Below are 22628 nucleotides of genomic sequence, written 5' to 3'. Positions count from 1 at the left end.
TAGGGGTATATAATTAAACAAAACACATCACATTCAAAGGAAAATATTGAACAGCTTCATAAGCCTTCTAATTACATGAGTTAGAAATAGTCCCAAAGTAATGCTGTATTTCAGCAAGCAAAAAAAAAAAAAAAAAAGTTCTGACTTTATTATTTACATTTATGTATATAAAATTTTGTTAACAGGATAAGATTAAGTATATTTATGTTTTCTGTAAATGCACCTTTTTCCAATGAACACATCCAAACAATAAAATAAAGAATATTCTTTATCAATATTCTCATTAACAAATAAAGAAAAGTCTTTCCACAGCAATTTAGAATAATTCAGACCAATATTTTGACAGCCAAGGAACAACCAATGTCTGTCGCCATATCGATCATGTGACCAAACAAACCGTCCAATCACGAGAAGTTCGCGTCGTAATTTCAAACTGGTCTGTGGCTCGAAACATCCTCGGTTTCACTGTTTACACAGCCAGCGAAAAGTCAATGGGCGAGTTTACCTATTCATATATTCAATAACCTTACTGAATATAGCCTACGGATGCATTCAACAAATAAGAAATAAACCTGCCCATATATGTAGGAACACATTGCGATCTTTTCAATGAGTTCTCACATCGTCACCCCAGGTCCATATAGGGCCACCAAACTGGTGAGTCTCTCCTGCCTTATTTGAGCAAATATGGTCTGCTGATGATGTATCACACTAGTTTACAAGGTCAGATGTGCATGTGCATGTCAGTTTTATCATGCACATATATTTGAATGTAAAGCAGCGCTTTGAGTTGTTATTTGTGATCTAAAGAAGTGTTTTATTGAGTGTCCTTGAGTGTACATGAAGTTCACATTTAAACTGTTTACCATCCCTTCATCATTTATTTTTGCTACTTTTACTGTATATTCAATGTTAATTGTGTATACATTTTTAACAACAAAAACTAGTGACATAACTTTATTGCACTTTTTACTTTCTACCAGTCATTTAATTCTAAATAAAGTGATGTGACAGTAACGTTAACCCTTTATTTTCCAGTGGAATGAAGTAACCAAGCTTTTCCGGGCTGGGATGCCTTTGAAGAAGCACCGGCAGCACTTCAGAGTTTACATGAACTGCTTCACTGCATCAGCAGCTGTGGACTGGTTACATGAACTCTTGAATAACAACAGCAATTTTGGACCCAAGGTCACCAGACATCAGACAATCCAGCTGCTGAAAAAGTTCTTGAAGAACCATGTTATTGAAGATGTGAAGGGTAGATGGGGCATGGAAGACCTGGAGGACAACAGTACGCTGTACAGGTATGATAAAAATGGATGTTTTTGAAAGGTTTGAAAGAAATTTGGTTTAAAATAAAATTGAGAAACGATTTTTCTGGTTTAAAATATGTTTCAGGTTCCCATCAACATCTCCACTGAAGCCCATTCCTAACCGTTCCCCTTTTTTGAGGAAAAAAAGCATGTCTATGATGGACAGGGAGAGTTTCTTCAAATTCAGGAGCTCTAAGATATTTGACAAAGAAATATTGGTAATTTTTGTTGTTTCAAATGTGGTGTTAATGTGAAATTTCATTGCAGATGTATAATATCCACTTGCTGTTTCACACAGGAAAATGTGGATCCGAAAACACAAGAATCTCCAATGGGATCATCCTCAGAGGAGACGGAGCACTGCAGGGAGCTCACAGAGGACGACATTCAAGTCATCTGGAAGAATGTCACACTTACACAGTAAGCCGACCCACCCCCCCACCCCCCACCATCTGTCTCATATAGTTTGCATGCATTGTAGTACACAGCTTTCCACCAAAAGCACTTCCTGTTTGCAGTCACTTACAATTAATTGAGAGAGAGTCTAATGCTAATACTTTTGATGTATTGCTTGGTTCTATATGTTTGACATTTACATGACATGCCGAGGTATTTTCAATTATACTTTGGTGCATGTCCACCATAGTCATTTTTTGTTAGAGGTCATTGCTGGTTTGTTGTCTTGAAGTGATTTATGTATGATTTACATGAGTCCAAAATGACTATGCTGTATTGTCATCTCTGCAGTGTTTTTACATGTCTAACTGTTCTTATTAGAGGGTGTATAACATTAATTAAAAAGATAAATCTAATCATCTTTTGAATGCTCAGTTTGCAGAAGTTGGTGGGATCAGGGGCTCTTGAAGATGTTTTGGATCCAGCCCAAGTCAATCCTCAGTTTATTGTGTATAATATGACCCAAGTCAATAAACATGGAGTCGTTTCATTGGAAGATAAGACAGGTAGGCTAGATATGTGCCATCATGGTCAAAAAAAAAAAAAAAAAAAGACAATCATCATATTTTCATATTCTGATTACTTTCTCTTGATTTGTAGATGATTTGCCGCACTGGGTTTTGTCTGCTATGAAATGTCTTGCAAACTGTAAGTTGCATTTCATGTGGGATGAAATAATACAGCTGAAATTTTACTACCAAGATCACATTCATATTGTCTTTTGTGTAAATATAAAACGATACAAATAGGTAACTAATTGATTTTATAATAATACTTTTTTCTAATCCACCAAGGGCCAAAGTATGACTCAAACCAGCCATCTTACCCAGGCTTTGAGCGGGATGTGTTTAAAACGGTCTCAGAATATTTCTACGGTCTTTCTCAGCCACTGCTTACTTATCAGTTCTATGAACTCTTTGTGAACATCCTGGGTATGTATGAAGCATGTGTTTGATTGTTTTCCCCACTAAAGACACATTTTGCCCTCAAGTCTCATTAAAATTGAAAATATGTTTGCCTTGATTATTAAAATCCGCATACACTACAGTTAAAAAAAATTTGGAGTCAGTATATTGTTTTTTGTTGTTGCGGTTGTTGTTTTGAAAATGAATACTTAAATTCAGCCAGGATGTGTTAAATTAAATTGATAAATTTTTTTTTTTTTTTTAATTGGTTTTAATGGTAGTGTACCCATTTTACAGTTTACATAAGTATGGTTTGTTGTGTCGTGATTTATTAACATAAGCACAACCTGAAATATAGATAAATGGGTCGATGTGTAATTTGAGATTCAGCCCTGGTTTGTTTTAACACTCACACACTTCATTCTTTCTGGGAAATGCCTCCTAAAGGATTACCTAAATCATCTGTGGGTCTTAATATCCAAAATATGTTTAGAACAAACTGTGGAGTCACAAGACGCCGTTTCTACTGACTGCAGTGCTTTTGTGGTGTCAGACGATGTTTAAAACTAACTCTCGTCTGCTAACTTGAATGTCTTTGTCTGCCTGTTTGTTGTTTATGTTCTGTTGTCTGGTCCTTTGCTAGTTATGTGTGGCTACATCACGGCTCCTAAAACTCAACGTGGAAAGCGTAAAAACCTGAAGGAACCCAACTGCCCACAGAGCCAAAACCCCATATGTGAACGCTGCCAACCTGTTCAAATCGACCGAATGCCTCCTGCTGAGCTTAATAAGAAAAGAGGCCTTCGATGAAGTGGATTTGCCCATGAGGGAAGTTTTCAGTTCAAAAGCAGAGACTAAGTTAGAAACCCATAGAGCACAGCAGACCGTTTTCAAGGGTAGATGGGCCAGCGATGGAGACCGGCTGGGCGGTAGCTATCTAGAAATATCTCAGGCTCACAAAAAAACAGAAGTCCCGTATGGCAGGCTTTGGTCAAGAAGTTGCTCTTTGGAGGGAATTGTTGATAACCGTTTAAAGAACAGACTTCTCAGATCATCTGAAAGCCTACAGTCCTGCAGCAGTGATAAATCATCCTCTCAAACAGATTCTCCACTAGACCCAAACCTCAAATTTGAGCTTCAAGGTTCCTCAGTGTCCATAAACTCTTGTGTTCAAACTTCTAGCAACAACACAAGTTCCCAACTGCCTTCTGATCTTCGCCGAACCAACCAGAGATCCTCCAGGGCCCGGCCTAGAAGCATCGGTAACTTGTTTGACATAAAGGAGAACAGAGAAACGTCTGCTAGCAGCTTTAGCATCCACACTCCTGTGGCTGAAATTACCATGAGACCAGATTCCACATCCAGCATTGGCCTTAGAGGTCCTGGTTTGCTCAGTTTGCATGGAAGTTGCATGAACATTAGGGCAGGTCCGAGCTTTAGCAGACGCTGTCAGAGCTCTCTGGACCTGAGCAAACCTGCACCCACTCGGCCCCCTTCGGCCCCATTAGCACGCCACCCTAAGCAAAGTAAGAGCATGTGAAAAACACACATGAACCATGAGGATGCGCTTCTCTGTTTGTGCTTGAGCATGTTTGTTTGTGCCTGCCAGACTAACGTGAATTATAATTCTTAAAGGGATAGATCACCCCAAAAAAAAATATACTCACTCTCATGTTTTTCCAAACCTGTATATCTTACTTTCTTGCTTGAAACACAAAAGAGATACTTGGGAGGAAAAAAAGCTGCTCATATTTTCCTGCTAATTATCTTCTTAGAGGTTTGGAACAATATAAAAGAATTTTAATTTTGGGGTGAACTATCACTTTAATGCTAACTAATTCTATGGCACACTTTGGCTACTAATAATACTTTTTTTTTTTTTTACAGTATATATTTACTTATTTGCCAAATTTTTCAGTAAAAAAAAAAAAAAACAGGTTAGGCCAGGGTGTAGTGTGTGTGTTTGTTTGTTACAAAAAGTAAAATAAATAGTGTGCAAATAATATGAATAGATGTATAATTCTAAACTAATTTTAAATGACTCAAAACATCATATTTATGTGTCTGTGTGAAGGTTATTTAATATATTAAATTGAATTTCAATTTTACATGTAGAACATCTATCTATCTATCCATATATATATATATATATATATATATATATATTTAGATATATATATATATATATATATAATATATATATATTAGTATATATATATATATATATATATATATATATATTTAGTTAGTTAGTTAGTTAGTTACTAGATATAGATAGATTGATATAGATACAGTATATACAGTTGTGGTCAAATTTTTACATATACTTTGCAGTATCTGAAAAATGTAAAAAAATAAAACAAAACAAAAAAAATCATACAAAATGCATCTTATTTTTTATTTAGTACTGACCTGAATAAGATATGTCACATAAAAGATGTTTACATGTAGTACACAAGAGAAAATAATAGTTATAAAAATGACTCTGTTCAAAAGTTTACATGTGTTTGATTATTAATACAGTGTTGTTTCCTGGATAATCCACAGCTTTTGGTTTTGTTGTGTAATAGTTGTTCATGAGAGCCTTGTTTGTCCTGGACAGTTAAACTGCCTGCTGTTCTTCAGAAAAATCCTTCCGGTCCCACAAATTCTGTGGTTTTCCAGCATCTTTTGCATATTTCAGCCCTTTCCAATAATGACTGTATGATTTTGATATTCATCTTTTCACACTGAGGACAGCTGAGGGATACACAACTATTACAAAAGGTTCAAAAAGTCACTGAAAGTTTCTTCAGTCACTGAAGAAAAAATGATACTGCAAAGTGTATGTAAAATGTTGACCACAACTGTATATTATCACTACTTACTGTAATTTGAATTCTTTTAGACATTCCAAGCGTAGCAGGATATTTCATTACATGTAAACTATGTGTTGCTGAAAGCAGTTAATGTGTGTGTGATCTGAACATTAGTACTGATTACATGATGTGTATTCATCTTGTTTGTATTTAACTTCGAGTCTTGTGCTGTGGTTTATTTTGGTTACATGTGGGTCACATCACGTTCCAGGTTTATTGCAGCCGTCACTGGAGCGGGTGGCCATCGAGGCCCTGCAGCTCTGCACATTACTCCTGCCCCCCGCCAGCCGTCGCAAACTACAGCTACTTCTGCGAATGATCTCGCGCATGAGCCAGAACGTGGACATGCCGCGGCTGCATGATGTCATTGGAACACGGACTTTGGTCAGGAAGAGTCCAGTAGACGTTGTTTTCCCGTTCTTTTGTGCACATTGCATATACATTTGCGTTTATGTGTGTGCAGTTGGTGCAGACGTTCTCTAGGTGTGTGCTGCGCTGTGAGGAGGTGGATGATCTGGATGAGCTCTTGGCTACAAGGCTGTTATCGTTTCTTATGGATCACCATCAGGAGGTTCTGGAGGTGCCTGTGTACCTGCGTAATGCTGTGGAAGATCACATCAGTTATCTCAAATCACTGGTGAGTTCTGACAAAGCACATGGAAATTAAACTTACACTGTATATTTCTTATTTTCTTAAAATGCCTATTTAAATTTATATCTATTTTAATATTATTATATTAGCAGTGTTGTTTAAAATGCTAAATATATAGAACTATAATTAACAAAATTTCGATAAAGCTCTTATGCTCGTCAAGGCTGCATTTGTTTAATCAAAAATACAGTTAATAGGATAATATTGTGAAATATTATTATAGTTTAAAATAACTGTTCTCTGTTTTAATATATTTTAAGTGTAATTTATTCCTGTGATGGCAAATCTGAATTTTCAGCATCATTTCTCCAGTCTTCAGTGTCACATGATCCTTCAGAAATCATTCTAATATGCTGATTTGGTGCTCAAAAACCGTTGTGCTGCTTAATATCTTTATGAAAATCTTGATGTATTTTTTCCATGATTCTATGATGAATAGAAAGTTTAAAAAAGAACAGCATTTATTAGAAATAGAAATCTTTTGTAACATTATAAATATCTTTACTGTCACGTTTGATTAAATGAATGCATCCTTTATTTACACACACACAAAAAAAAAAATCTGACCCCAAACTTTTGAACGGCAGTGTATATTTTAAAGGTGACATATTATGCCCCTTTTTACAATATGTAATATAAGTCTCTGGTGTCCCCAGAATGTGTCTGTAAAGTTTTAGCTCAAAATACCCCACAGATCATTTACTATATCATTTTGAAAAGGCCTGTTTTGAGTGGAAGCAGAACATGCTGTTTTTCGTTCCTGTCTCTTTAAATGCAAATGAGCTGCTGCTACCCGCCCCCTTTTCCAGAATAGAACTGCCACATTACAGCTCGGACCTGCTTAAAACCTATGTTTTGGTTCTGATCATCATGTTTATCACACTGAAATTATGCGTTTTAAACCATATTAGTTTAAACTTCTGATATAGGGTTTTCTGAGAGCACATGGACAGAAAGCGGCTGTCACAGCATGTGAGTATTAAACTAAGTTTTCATTCACACACAAGTTTACGTTAAAAACAACCACATGAGTTACAAAAACAGTCGGTTATGTCTGTGAAGGTTTTAGATATGTGTGGCAGCAGCAATATACAGTAAATAAATCAATACTTATTTCCTCGGGACTCTAAGGGTGCTTTCACATCTCTAGTTCGGTTCATTTGGGTCCGAACCAAGGGCAAACATTTATACATTGTAGCATTTTTTCAGCTTTTTTGGTTCCTTTTCACACCATACTGATTGCTTTGGTCCGAACCAGTTGAAACGAACCAAAATGCAGTCACATGACAACATCCACATCACTCATTGGCCATGACGTATTTCCTAAACTGCTTTTCGATTAGTCAGAATTTACGGGCGGGGAAAATTCCAACATAAGAGGAAAAGCCAGCAAAACAACACGGAGATAACACAACTATGGAGAGACGACTGCGCGGGCTGGTTTTGTCCCTTGCCATAATCTATTACATTGTTTGTATACACCACAATATGCAAACACTACATTTCTATAATGAAGCGCGGATGCGGCTTGAAAACAACGTTCTAATGCACTGCAAACGGCGAGCGGGCATCACTCGTAACTTCAAGCGGAGGCGTGCATTAATCCACGAGCTGCCATGCTAAAGTGCAAACTGTCAACAAACACTTTCTCATCCCATAATACACATCGCAGCTCACTACGGCAGCTGGTTTAGTCCAAAAAAATGATCAGTACTTTTTGCAGTTGGGTCTGTTCAAGGTCGGATCACGTTCTCACCACAAACGAACCGCTCCAGAGTTTGTTTGAAAGCGTCCCGAGACCACCGCTTGTTTGGTCCGCCTTTGGTGCGCACCCGAGTGCGATTGCTGCTTTCACACCTGCCCAAACGAACCGCACCAAAGGGGGAAACGAACTCTGGTACGATTCAACTGTAATAAGGTTTTTCCAAGCAAGTCGCTAGAAAATAGTGTTCTGTTCTCATCTGTGCAGCCAAAGACAGAACAGTTAACATGTTTTGCTCAAACTTTCACCATGGCATTAGAGCTGGTACACCGTTGTCGCTTGCAAAATCAAAATGACGGCGCCGTAGGTATAAACCATAGATAGACTGTATAAAAACATGGACGTAGTGTCCGTGACGTCACCCGTAGACTCCTGAAGAGCGTTTTTGAAGCTCAAAGTGTGCAGAGCGGGCCGTCGCCATCTTGGCAGCGCGTTACCGCACGACTCTCCTGGATAATCGAAAATAGGCAAAAAGGCGGGAGCTGGTTGCTGAAGCCACACCCACCTAGCTCGACGGCAGTGTCAGCAGCTGCAATCCACCTGTCACTCAAGTGGCCACGCCCTTAATTATGCAGAACTTTAAGGCTTAATATAATTTAAACGGATGAGTTATAAAATCACCCTCCTCACAGTTGTCATGACGGGCAAAATTAGCTATATAGACCAAAACCAGGCTGGTAAAACATGTTTTTTTTTCTGCTGTAAAGTTGGGCATTTTAACATGGGGAGTCTATGGGATTGACTCCCTTTTGCCGCCAGCCTCTAGCGGCCAGTCGAAAAAATACATTCTCATTCACTCACATGCTTGCATAAAAAGGCTTAAAGGGGCGGTAATATTATAATGAGATCCCTTTGCCACGTCACCAAGGGAGCGAAATAAGACATGCTCGTTTTCTCAGATGCTTGCAGAAAAAGGCTTACCAAAACAAAATTACTGGTTTAATCTTTTTTACGTTTCCTTGGTTGGTAGATGCACAGGGGGCCTGATTATAGCACTTAAAACCTGGAAAAGTCAGATTTTCATGATATGTCACCTTTAAATCATTTTAATTTAAAGCAACTTGAGGATGAAGCAATAGACAGTACTTGAGTTAAAAGAAAAGCATCTGTTCTCAGTTACCACAGAAAATAATTCTGTCTCAGAATTAATTCTGTTGATTTGTAAAATCAAAGATGTTTTGTTTGTATTGTAATGGATTTACAATAGATGTCTCCAGGGCCATTGTATTGGAGGAATTAAATGCTTCTGTTCATTCATTTATTCATGCATTATATTTTGTTTATTCACCATTCATTTAAAAGCGTTCTGGATCTCAGACCACATTCAGAGGCTCCGGTGTTGCCATGCCGACATACTCATTCTGCAGGCAGATCAGCACTCAGGAGTTTGATGAGCAGAAACTCTCTGTATCCAAGACTGCTCTTGCTGACCTACTGGAGAGTCTCATAAAGGACAAGGCCATGTCTGTGAAAGAGAAGAAAAAGAAGCTAAAACTGGTATTTATTTACTGAACTTCTTATATCTCATAAACATTCTTCTGTTTCCATGGAAGGGATACAAAATAAGGCCTTAAATATTTTTATTACTTAATTTTCTAGCATTAAATATTAAACACAAATTGAGTTTAGTGTTGATTCATTGTTTGTTACAGCATATCGTAAATTTGTATTGTTCTTCTCTCAGTTTCAGAAGGAATATCCTGACATCTACTTAAGACGTTTTCCTACAACAGAGAGTGAAGCTCAGCTTTTTGCAGATAAACCAAAGATAAAACCGCCAATGCTGTTAAGCATCAAGAAAGCCAAAACCTTCAGTATTCGAAACTGAATACCTCTTAAAAAGCTCATGTGTGAATGTTATTTTGGGAGCCTGGTTGAGTTGAAAGTTTTTAGCTGATCTGTTGCAGTAAAATGTTTGACATTGGAAAGCATCAGTATAATTTGAACCGTACCATTTGTTGAAGTGTTGTTTTTTTGTTTGTTTGTTTTTTAAGTTTCTTGTGTTATTTCTCTCTAGTATAGTGACTTTTATTTCAGTTTCAATACAGATGTCTATTTTAATGTTATTTATTTACGGTGTGTGATTTACTGTAAGTTATTTGGAGCTGTCATAATACCTGCAAAAAATCAGAGGACCCACAGTAGGGCTGGGCGATATATCTAACGATATAATCATGCGCATCTAGTCAGTAAATCTGGTTCCTTGATTAGCGCTAAATCGCAATCACCTGCTTTCAAATGGAGCGGCATTTAATAGACAGAGCAATAGATCACTGACAAGGTAGCAATATCGCGTTCATTATCGAAGGCGATTCATCCGGGATAATGAACGCGATATTGCTACCTTGTCAGTGATCTACGGCTCTGTCTATTAAATGCCGCTCCGTTTGAAAACAGGTGATTGCGATTTAGCGCTAATCACGGAACCAGATTTACTGACTAGATAAGCATGATCATATCGTTAGATATATCGCCCAGCCCACAGCAAATATTATGCAAATAGGCTTAACATGCTGTTTACATGTCATCTTGAAATAAAAATGAAGATTTTATATGTAGTCTTGTAACACTGTTTATGTTTCAGTTTTAGTCCCTTGTTTTTCTATGATCACCTTTTTGTGTGTCATCTTCAGGCGTCTTCACTATTCAGGTGCACAGAAAATATTCACTCAAACTTCTAAAGACAAATATACTGTATAGGTTTTATGTGTAATGTGGGAGTTTCTTGGCTACTAAGCTAGTATGGGTTAATTTGCACTGTTTTTTTTCTATCTCAAATGTGCTAACGTTGTCATTTCTTATGATGTACCTATTTTCTTTCTAGTCAGTACTGTCTATTCATTGCTTATGTTCTTCTTTTATCAGTTTTTTCTATCTTGCACTCCGTCATTGTGCTGATTCAGTGGCTTGCATTTTCAGAATGAAAGACTGTACTTGGACAGTGATTGATTTATGGTTTTACTGTATCGTTAATGAGCATAAGTGAGACAAATCCATTACGTTTTATGTTTTTATTACTTTATTGTATCACCATAAATACTTTACTGTTCCTGATCTATGCAATAAACATTTTTAAATAAGCATTTTTTGTTTGTTTGTGTGAAATGTGCATGAACATTCATGCATATGTGTATGCCATTATAGTCTCTTACTTGTAAGAAGTGCTGCTGTGTGCACCTTCATCAGTATTCACATCCATTCTCCGATTATGAATGATATGGTGATCTGACCCTGAAAAACAAATCATTTGTCATCCAGGGAAGTAAACAAAGGAAATGTGATTAATGAAATGCCTTTTCACATGCCACATTCCCATGTCGTTTGTTAAGACTGTGGGCAATTGGCAATGTTTTGTATTGTTATATTGTGGACTCTTGTTATGGGTGTTATTTATTTACATTTATTTCTTAATTTAAATAATATACAGAAAGCGTTCTGCAAACTGAGCCAGTTCACCACAGGTTCAAATGTGTTCTTCATTTGCTCTGTAGTGTCTTTTAGGAAAGTAAAAATTATTGGAAATGTTCTTGGTCTGAACACAAAGGGATTTTTGTTTCAGAGTTGGAGGAGGAGTTCTAAGACTCTGTGGCTGTTTCTGGGAACAGAGCGTTTCTGGTTTACACACACAGGCATCATCTCACCTCAAACTCGTTTCAACATGGTCAGCTGGTGAGTAATGGAGCTTTTCAGTCTCAGTCGATCTGCTCAGATTGTGCAAATGTTTTTTGGTAGGGGAAAACGTTTAATTTATTGTTAATTTTAAATATATTTTTTTTTGAAAAAGTGATGTTTCCATAGTCATTTGTTTCTTTCAAGCTTGTATTTTTGTTCCCTTTGTGCAATGTGTAATTTAGAAGAATGTGCAAAATGCCTTAAGAATGAGCATGTTAGTATAAGTTTAGTTGTTTTGTTTTTCTTTTTCGTATCATGGCATTTTAGTACATTATGTTAAAAATGTGGACATCTGTTTTTATTCAGTCTTGAACACCCAGCCGGTGGCTATAAAAAAATCTTTGAGTCATGTGAAGAGTTAGCTGAGCCCATTCCTGCTCACGTCTCAGGTTTGTATGCCTATAATCCTAGAAATCAAGCATTTTAAATTTGATAATTTTCTGCATTTAATTTCGCCATGCTTTCATTGAAGGGAAAAGTGTATGCATCTTCTGCTGTGGCTGATGTAAATGCCTTGTAGCCTTTGATATGGGAGCTGTTTTATAGACATTTGGGGGCTGGAGAATTTGTTTTGTTAAAGTGAACCACACCTCTCTCTCTCTCTCTCTCTCTCTCTCTCTCTCTCTCTCTCTCTCTCTCTCTCTCTCTCTCTCTCTCTCTCACACTCTCTCTCAAGTTCAAGTTCAAGTTGCTTTACTGGCATGACATTTGAGTTACAGTATTGCCAAAGCATTTAAATAAAGAATAAAATATGGTTACATCATCAAAGTAAAAGGAGACAATAAATGAGTAATGAATGAAAGAAAAATAGATCAATACAATAAAATAAAAATAACAACAGCAGATAATATTTCTAATATTATAAATAGTAATTATAATTATAATTCTCTCTCTCTCTCTCTCTCTCTCTCTCTCTCTCTCTCTGCAGGCAAAATCCCAGCCTGGCTCACTGGCAGCCTGCTCCGTATGGGCCCTGGGCTCTTTGAGATTGGAGATGAACCTTTTTATCATCTTTTTGATGGTCAGGCTCTCATACACAAGTTTGACCTGAAAGATGGACATGTCACTTATTTCCGCAGGTAAAACCCCTGTATTTTACTGTGTTTATCGTGCAGTAATACCCAAATATATATATAAATAAACTGCAACCCAAATTGAGTTTTGACCTAAATATTTTGCTATAATTTACTGGAATGGAAATGACTCATGTGTTGGACTAACTTGTTTTGTAAAAAGTGGTTTACACAATAAAGAAATTAAATTTTACTAAATCAAATGCATATTTACTGGTACCTTTAACTTTAGGTTTATCAGAACCGATGCTTATGTGAGAGCCATGACAGAGAAAAGGATTGTGATCACAGAGTTTGGCACCGCTGCATATCCAGATCCATGCAAAAACATCTTTTCCAGGTCTGGAGAGTATTTTCTGTTCAGTTTCATTTGGCAGTAGAATAATAATGCCATAAAAACAAATTTAATCCTGATGGTGCATTTACTTTTGGAGCATCCTTTTTTTTTTATGTACATCAGGTTTTTTACTTACTTTCAAGGCATTGAGGTGACGGACAACTGCCTTGTCAACATCTACCCCATTGGTGAGGACTTCTATGCCTGCACGGAAACCAACTACATAACCAAAGTTGATCCTGATACCCTAGAAACAATAAAAAAGGTAGGCTTTTGCACTGTTGCACAATTTGGGGCTATTAACAAAAACATAAATCCTTTAAAGGAATAGCTCACCCAAAAATGAACATTTGCTGTAAATTTACTCACCCTCAAGCCATCCAAAATGTAGATGAGTTTGTTTCTTCATCAGAACAGTTTTGCATTACATCAGTTGCTCACTAGTGGATACTTTGCAGTGAATGGGTGCCATCAAAATCAGAGTCCAAACAGCTGATAAAAACATCACAATAATCCACACGACGCCAGTCCATCAGATAACAGTCATGTTGATTACTTATAGATTATTTTCTTTTTATCAGTTATTTGTACTCTTATTCTGATGGCAAAAGATTTAATGCATGAGATGTACATATTCTCCAAATTTGTTCCGCTTAAGAAACCAACTCATCTGCATCTCGGATGGCCTCAATTTTATGCAAATTCTCATTATTGGATAAACTATTCTTTTAACATCTCTACTTTCCCATAGGTGGACCTCTGCAATTATCTCTCAGTAAACGGTGTGACTGCACATCCACATACTGAACCAGACGGTACTGTATATAACATTGGAAACTGCTTTGGGAAGAACATGTCACTGGCCTACAACATTGTCAAGATCCCTCCACCACAAGAAGGTTGGTATATTGCTTTGTTTGCATAAAAGGATCTTATTACTGCCTTCTGAGGAGGTGTTTAACTTCCTATTATCATTTATTCAATCAGATAAATCTGATCCAATTGAAAAGTCAAAGGTTTTGGTGCAGTTTCCAAGCAGTGAGAGATTCAAACCATCCTACATCCATAGGTTAATAATATAATGTAATATAATAACAATCTGTTCTTCATAATTAAAATAAATATTAATATAATAATACATATTTCACAGCTTTGGCATGACGGAGAACTACTTTGTGTTTGTTGAGACTCCTGTGAAGATCAATCTACTGAAATTTCTGACCTCCTGGAGTATCAGAGGGACAAATTATATGGACTGCTTTGAGTCCAATGACAAAATGGGTGTAAGTCAGAGCTTACTGGAGTTATACCATGTTCCTAATTATATGTTTAAAAATAATGCTCTGGGTATTTTGTATGTTAACTGATCCTCTTCATTTGGCTGCATTCCCAGACATGGTTTCATCTGGCAACCAAGAATCCTGGAGAATACATGGACCACAAATTCAGAACATCTGCCTTTAATCTTTTCCATCACATTAACTGTTATGAGGACCAAGGCTTTATTGTTGTTGACCTGTGCACTTGGAAGGGGTAAGACTTATTTTTATTGAAGCTTTAGCTAACATCTCAAAATGGACAAATAACAAACAGATCAATGAAACAAAAAACACATGAATTTGATAATGGCTCAAATCATCTGTGGTCCACTTTCTTTGATTGACAGGCATGATTTTGTGTATAATTACCTATATTTGGCAAATGTGAGGCAAAACTGGGAGGAAGTCAAAAAAGCAGCCTTAAGAGCTCCACAGCCAGAGGTGCGGAGATACGTGCTTCCACTGGACATCCACAGGGTAAGAGATATCATGATAGTATTTCACCTCAGGAACAATTAGACTGAATTCAGTTTTCTTGATCTGTCTGTGTTTCAATGCAAAAGTTAATTCCTTTGTTCAACAGTCTGTTAGTTCCTTCCTTTGTTGTTTTTGCAGGAAGAGCAGGGGAAGAATTTGGTTTCGCTTCCATACACCACAGCCACAGCTGTCATGTGCAGTGATGGAACCGTTTGGCTTGAACCTGAAGTTCTTTTCTCTGGACCACGTCAAGGTGAATATTCAGCACCTTCCTTATTTGGAAATTGCCATAAATACAGCAGAGTTATTATAATTATTTTTTATAGTTTTATTTTTAATTACTATTGCATTGATATCCAGTACAGTAAAAAAAAAAAAAATAGATTGAAAGTTTTTTCTCTTCGGGGTTTTGTGTTTGTGTTTCAGCTTTTGAGTTTCCTCAGATCAACTACAAAAAATACTGTGGGAAAAATTACACCTTTGCTTATGGACTTGGGCTAAACCACTTTGTTCCAGACCGGGTGGGTGTGACGTGATACTGAAAACAGTCTTCATGTTCAACCTTTGCTCCATGTGTGATTCCTGTTATTTTTGTGGGGGTTTAGATTTGCAAGTTGAATGTGAAAAGCAAAGAAACTTGGATATGGCAGGAGCCAGATGCCTATCCATCCGAACCACTGTTTGTGCAAAGCCCTGATGCTAAAGACGAAGATGATGGTATTCCATATCTTTTACTAAACAAAAGATAGATTTCAGATCTGTTTATTCTCAATATAAATGTCTTCTTTCTGCTTTTCTTAGGTGTTCTTCTGAGTATTGTAGTGAAACCAGGAGTCACCCAGAGGCCAGCGTTCCTCCTCATACTCAATGCCACTGACCTGACAGAAATAGCACGTGCAGAGGTTGATGTCATGATTCCTGTCACTCTTCATGGCCTGTACAAACCTTAGAGGACCAGAATCACGACTTTGCATTTCAGTAAACAGACAATCCTTTAAAAAAAAAATTTTTTATATTACATGTAAAATTCTTTTTTAAATGGGCCAGTTATATGACCTGATATAACGTGTACTTTAAGAAAGACTATTTTAAAAAAAAAAAAAAAAAAAAAAAAAAAAAAAAAAACTTTCTACTTCAGCATAAAGGGGAAAATAATGTATTCACAAGTAAAATTCCATATGTATAAATTTGTTTATTTTACATCAGTCAGAAAAATCACAATAATAAGGCACTGCTGTTGATTACAGGCACAGTGTCATTAAAATATAAAGATATGTGCTAGTTTGTTACTGTAATAAAACACCTTATACAAGTTTATACAATTGACTGAGGTTTCTGCAGAGGTAGTGTTACAGTCGGAGAAAAGGAGTCCTCATTTTCTCTCTGGACAATTGATAGTCTTGTTGTCGAATGATTTTCAGACACTTGCTCAAAACCTAACAAAAGGGAACAGAAGCATGTATTTACTAAAGCTTTGGTTTTTCAAGAGTCCAATCCATATTTTGAAGAAAATCCATAAAATATATAAGTGAATGTTTTAAGATGATAATGAAAAAGCTATTGGGGCAGTTAAACCACACTTAAAAATAAATTCATGTAATTGCATTAGATAACAATATCAAAACAAGTGAAATTTATTTCAGTTTAGTATAAAGTATTAACTAAGAGCACTAGTTAATATCACTTAGGTTTACTTTAATGATGCCACTAAAACCCTCAACAGCTGCTTTTCATTATGACCTTCCAGTGAAAAGTCTAGTGCTCTGTGCTTTTTTTGTCTATAATTTGTAAAGTAAAAGATAAATTACCCAATTTTTAAGAGAAAACTAAACAAACGTTCATATTTGTATAGCAAATGTACAAAAAGAAGATTAATCACTGAACCACATAGAAAAAAAATTATAATACATTTGCTAGCTCTTTTCTTTTACCTTTCTGGTGTCTTGAGGTAGAATAACACCATCATCCCTCGGTCTGCCAGTGGAAAAGAATGCTGAACTCTCTTCTGCCAACCTTCACAAGGTCAACATTTTTTTTTTTAGTTTTTATATTATTTTTATTTTAATTTATGTATTTATTTTCTGCATTTTTAAAACACATTTTAAACAGCCAGGTATGGACCCTAAAATACTCTGTCACTAATAAATTTGACATCCTTTTACATTGGCTCTTACATCTCATTAATCTGTTTGATTTCCTCTTCAGTCTGTACAAATGCATCCAAGGGGCCTGGGGCCAAAATCGACACTCTTGCATTGGGCCACAGAAACACGAAATTAGGGTCAAATTAGTCCACACTAAAAAAGTGTTCAAAAAAGTTTTACATTTTTAACTACTCAAAGGTTTTTTTTAGATTCATACATTCTAATAATATATACCAGATTTATATACTGACCATAGCATAGCTGTCACCTCCATGACAACCTCCAATAACAGACATCATGGAACCCTGAGTCTTCAGTCTGTTAGTGTCATGGGTTGGCAAGGAAGGAACTCAGGTGCAGACAGGAAGTAACTAAACACAGGATTTATTTAACAAAAAGGGAAAACAAAAACCCACGGGGGGGAAAACAAGGGCTAGGGTAGACACTAAATAATTCTACAAAACACAATAAACAAGGTAAACAAAGACTCTGAACACTAACTACTAACAAACACTCACTGCTAGACAAAAGACTTCTTTGAGGGGTTTCAAGGACAAGATATCTCTGGAGGCTGACTGGTAGGAACACATAAGTTGAACAATCACAATGAACCGACAAAAGACAGAGCACACTAGGAGATCTAAATAGGGGAACTAATCAAGACACGACAGGTGGCACAGATAGGACAATCACGACAAGACTAGGATAACAAGGGGGGCGGGGCAAGGGAACGAGACAACACAAGCACATGGCCCAAAGACAAGGCCATGTGCTTGTACACAAAACACGGGTCTGTCATGATCCTGCCTCTAGACTAGAGAAAAGTCAGGACATGATGGCAGGACCATGACAGAAACCCCTCCCTTAAGGAGCGGCTTCCAGACGCTCCCTAAGGGAACATCAAACGCGGGACATGACTGACTGGGACAGAGACAAAAACCAACACGACATGACAAATAGTAATAAGGGCAGACATGAAAACACAACAATAGGGTTAGGGTGGCATATCAGAGAAAAACAAACAGGGAAGGGGAGGAGGCGGGAGCACAAAGTTCATGGGGGACAGACCAGGGTGGGGTGGGAGGGGTAGGGATCTTAGGAGGACAGGACGAAGGCTGACGACGGGGGGTACGGGCAGGTCTGGGTGGGTGAGGGGTGGGGAGGGGTCTCGGGACAACTGACAGAGGACATGACAGGAGCAGACACGGGACGCGGGGCAACACTTACGGGACGCGGGGAGACGACAGCTGGACACGGGGAGACAACAGGACACGGGGCACCACTCACGGGACACGGGGGATAGACATTTCATCTACGGGACACGGGGAGACGACATCTACGGGACACGGGGAGACGACATCTACGGGACACGGGGAGACGACATCTACGGGACACGGGGAGACGACGGCTGGACACTCGGGATTTCTGGGGACTGGGTCAGGGGAAAAGACAGGACTGACGGGGACTTCTAGGATCTGGACAAGACGAGACAAATAATCTGAGAAGGCTTTAGCAGCTAGGATAACTGGCATCTCCTTACGAGATGAGACAGACTGTACTAGAGTCTTTGCTGCAGAGTCGGCCGCGGCTCTCTCCTCCGCTCTCACGACTGCAGACTTGCATACAGCTCTCTTCTTTGCCGGCTCGGGCACGCCAGCGCTCAAGGCTGCTGGCTCGGGCACGCTCACCGCTGCTGGCTCACGCTCACCGCTGCTGGCTCGGGCACGCTCACCGCTGCTGGCTCGGGGGCACGCTCACCGCTGCTGGCTCGGGCACGCTCACCGCTAGGCTCGGGCCGCTCCCACCGCGCTGGCTCGGGCATCACCGCTGCTGGCTCGGGCACGCTCACCCCGCTGCTGGCTCGGGCACGCTCACCGCTGCTGGCTCGGGCACGCTCACCGCTGCTGGCTCGGGCACGCTCACCGCTGCTGGCTCGGGGCACGCTCACCGCTGCTGGCTCGGGCACGCTCACCGCTGCTGGCTCGGGCAATCAGCTGCTGGCTCGGGCACGAACCGCTGCTGGCTCGGGCACGCTCACCGCTGCTGGCTCGGGCACGCTCACCGCTGCTGGCTCGGGCACGCTCACCGCTGCTGGCTCGGGCACGCTCACCGCTGCTGGCTCGGGCACGCTCACCGCTGCTGGCTCGGGCACGCTCACCGCTGCTGGCTCGGGCACGCTCACCGCTGCTGGCTCGGGCACGCTCACCGCTGCTGGCTCGGGCACGCTCACCGCTGCTGGCTCGGGCAGCTGCTGGCTCAACGGGCACGCTCACCGCTGCTGCTCGGGCACGCTCACCGCTGCTGGCACGGCACGCCAGCGCTCTCCGCTGCTGGCACGGGAGAGACAGGGTCACAGGAGGCAGGCCCCTTCTTCTTCCTCTTCCTCCTTGGGCGCGGTGCAGAGGCCACAGCTGGGTCAGAGGCGGGTTGGGGGAGTTTGGTCTCGGGCAGGGCAGACTCGGACGCCGAAGACTCTGAAGCTGACTCCCACGACAACCGTCTCCCTCGCTTGTTGGGGAGACTGAAGGTAGTGGGAGGGCCTCAGGATTTTGGGAGGGACTTGCCTGATCCCCCAGGGTTTGCCACGGCCAGGACACGACCCTCTGGGATTGTTGGCAGCTGGGTAGGTGGAGGGGACCTCTGTGGCTCCTCCTGGGAGATGCTCTCCCACAGCCGGGCATAATTTTGGAGGAGGATCCATTCCCCCTCAGGCGAGTATGGGAGGGTGACCCCCTTCCTGTCGGTGGGGGACGACATCCAACATTGACGACGGACCTCCAACAGGTGTGGGAGCTCGGGGGACCTCCTGCCTGCTGAGTTCCTTTTTTGGTCGGTTCATTCTGTCATGGGTTGGCAAGAAAGGAACTCAGGTGCAGACAGGAAGTAAACTAAACACAGGATTTATTTAACAAAAAAAGGGAAAACAAAAACCCACGGGGGGGAAACAACAAGGGCTAGGGTAGACACTAAATAATTTACAAAACACAATAAACAAGGTAAACAAAGACTCTGAACACTAACTACTAACAAACACTCACTGCTGACAAAAGACTTCTTTGAGGGGTTTCAAGGACAAGATATCTCTGGAGGCTGACTGGTAGGAACATAAGTTGAACAATCACAATGAACCGACAAAAGACAGAGCACACTAGGAGATCTAAATAGGGGAACTAATCAAGACACGACAGGTGGCACAGATAGGACAATCACGACAAGACTAGGATAACAAGGGGGGCGGGGCAAGGGAAACGAGACAACACAACACATGGCCCAAAAGACAAGGCCATGTGCTTGTACACAAAACACGGGTCTGTCATGATCCTGCCTCTAGACTAGAGAAAAGTCAGGACATGATGGCAGGACCATGACAGTTAGTGTTGGACTCTTCCTAAAGAGGATGGGGAAGAGAACAAGAGGTTTAGAGGAATGAGGAAAGAGAGCAAGTAATAAAGTAAAAACAAGATGCCATGTGAGCAGGGCCAGATATTATTTGATTAAAACCCCCACTTCTTTGTATGGAAAGTCTGCATCTAAATGTCTTCTGATGTACCTTGGTTTGTGAAATTGTGTGTGCAGGCTCTGGTGCTGTTTTGCAGGAAGATGAGGGGAATGTCTCTCTGGTCACAAAATAACTGCCTTTCAGAGAAGCTTCATATGTCAGCTCTCCATTATTTGCCATGATTCCAATCTGGTGACTAAAGATTGATGGGAAAAATTAAATCAGCTTTCAATGTGATCATAGTAAAGAAAAGCTAGATTTTTACATTTTCTCAGGAAAACATAACTGACGTTTGCCAATGCAAAACCCCTCTGCTTATATGTTCTAGGTGATTGCTAAGCTGTTCAGAGTGGTTTTTAGCATGTAATTACAGTCTTCTGGGTGGTTCCTTACTGACTGAAGTGTAAAATGCCTTTATGATATTTTAGCCCCCAAAATATGACTCATTCAATGTCAAATAATAATTCACCAGGAATGGATATTTGTTTTTTGTTTTTTAATAAGAATAGAGTGCATGAATCTTTTAATACCTGAGGAATCGTCATTGCTGACATAACTGCTCCATTGTATAAGGTGCGTCCTCCATCAGGAAAGATCTCTTACTGTTGATACAGCAGTTGCACAATAATTAATGCACCATTAAGAGATAACAGAGATTGCCATGGCAATAAATGCAAGTTACCTGAAGAGGCAGAAATGCGGCACCACAATCCACAAAGTAAAAAGAGGACAAAGGATTCTGAATGGCCACAACCTGCGCCCTGATCTGCTTTTTAACTCACATTAACACACTCAAACTCCCACAAATAGCAATCATTAGAAAATAAAATGCACAAAGTCCAATCACATTCATCCTACCGAAAAATAAATAAAAATAAATACAAATGAAGAAGAAATACGAATTCCTATGCACAAATATTTTAATATCAATTAATATCTAATGATTATGTCTAATAATATAAAGGCTAAGGAATCCAAATAATAAATAAAGTCTAAATGATATTATGTCTAATAATAAAACCCAAACAATAAATAAACAACCCTCACAGACTTGAATAGCTTCAGGCTGGTGCACTGAAAGGAGAAAAATGCCATATTTATTTAATTATTATTTATTATTTAATGATTAGTAACAATATTGCAACCTTCATTTAAATGACAAAATGTAAAATCCTCACAAAGAAGCATGACTGAAATTCAGATTTTGACCTTTGTAATGCCTAGCAAAATTTTGTTCTTATTCATTGATTTTTTTATTAACCATAATTCATAAATTATAATCCTTGTCACTGTATTATGTAGTATAGTACCTGTGAGACAGCCTGCTGATGGGATGTCTCCATAGGGTAGACCAAATCCACCAAAAGAAGAAAGTTCTAAATAATCTTCATTATCCAGCAGCATGTTTTTTTTTTAAGTGTGAAGAGAAACTAAGTCTGGAAGGAAACAAGCAGAAAGGAACGTTTGAGATTGCGATATCGTGTATATATTAAACAGTGACGTAATGACCACTAGAGAGCAGAATAGATCAGTAAATCAGTGGCCATTATGACCCAAAACAGTACGATACATTCTATTCTATTCTATCCTACAAGGCTGGGTTATTAAACAAAAACGAAATAACTAAACATTAACTGAAATAAACTAAAAAACGCTTCTTTTATTTCAGTTAGTTGTTATTGCAACTTGATGTACTAAAATAACTAAAACGTAAAAAAAAAATCTAGACACGTTTTTAAAAACGAATAAAAATGACAAAAACTCAACACAACTAAAACTTTACATGAAAATGGAAAATATAAAAAAATAATTAAATGGAAATGTTCACTACAAAAAAAGACTATTTTATATACATAAACAAAAAGGCCATTAAAATAGATTTTATAAATAAAATCATAAGACTATCCAAACCTCTGTAAGACTTTTAGCTGCATATATCATGTAAAAATATTACACTGTTATTTGTAGACAATATTTGCTACAAAATCTACAGAGCTTATTACATTTCTGAACATATCCGTGTATGTATAGCCTTGTTGGTTTTCATTCTTTTTGACTTCCACCATGCTATGTTGCACATTTATTTATTATTTAAGTTATTGCTTCCAGAAGTCATCCTTGTAATGTTAGAAAGTAAGGCATAGTTCAGCATGTGACGTCA

General features: G+C 38.9%; 1 protein-coding gene across 1 annotated transcript; it reads left to right on the top strand.

Moving 5' to 3' along the window:
- The first annotated feature begins 413 nt into the window (after positions 1 to 413).
- Positions 414 to 15830, top strand: LOC109085393 (DEP domain-containing protein 1A). The gene is given in 25 exon segments (XM_042761933.1): positions 414 to 657; positions 1039 to 1304; positions 1399 to 1531; positions 1612 to 1733; positions 2145 to 2275; positions 2370 to 2417; positions 2564 to 2701; positions 3318 to 3406; positions 3408 to 4200; positions 5744 to 5916; positions 5996 to 6169; positions 11506 to 11615; positions 11925 to 12007; positions 12547 to 12697; positions 12924 to 13031; positions 13152 to 13293; positions 13780 to 13927; positions 14016 to 14097; positions 14179 to 14311; positions 14422 to 14561; positions 14695 to 14824; positions 14963 to 15077; positions 15251 to 15345; positions 15430 to 15541; positions 15626 to 15830. Coding segments are annotated over 25 exon segments (3813 nt in total). The 5' UTR covers positions 414 to 609; the 3' UTR covers positions 15775 to 15830.
- Positions 15831 to 22628: the final 6798 nt, after the last annotated feature.

Source organism: Cyprinus carpio, chromosome A8, assembly GCF_018340385.1.
Source record: "Cyprinus carpio isolate SPL01 chromosome A8, ASM1834038v1, whole genome shotgun sequence".
In the NCBI taxonomy this organism is placed as follows: domain Eukaryota; kingdom Metazoa; phylum Chordata; class Actinopteri; order Cypriniformes; family Cyprinidae; genus Cyprinus; species Cyprinus carpio.
Note: the sequence above shows the minus strand (reverse complement) of the source record. Positions and strands in the feature narration are given on the sequence as shown.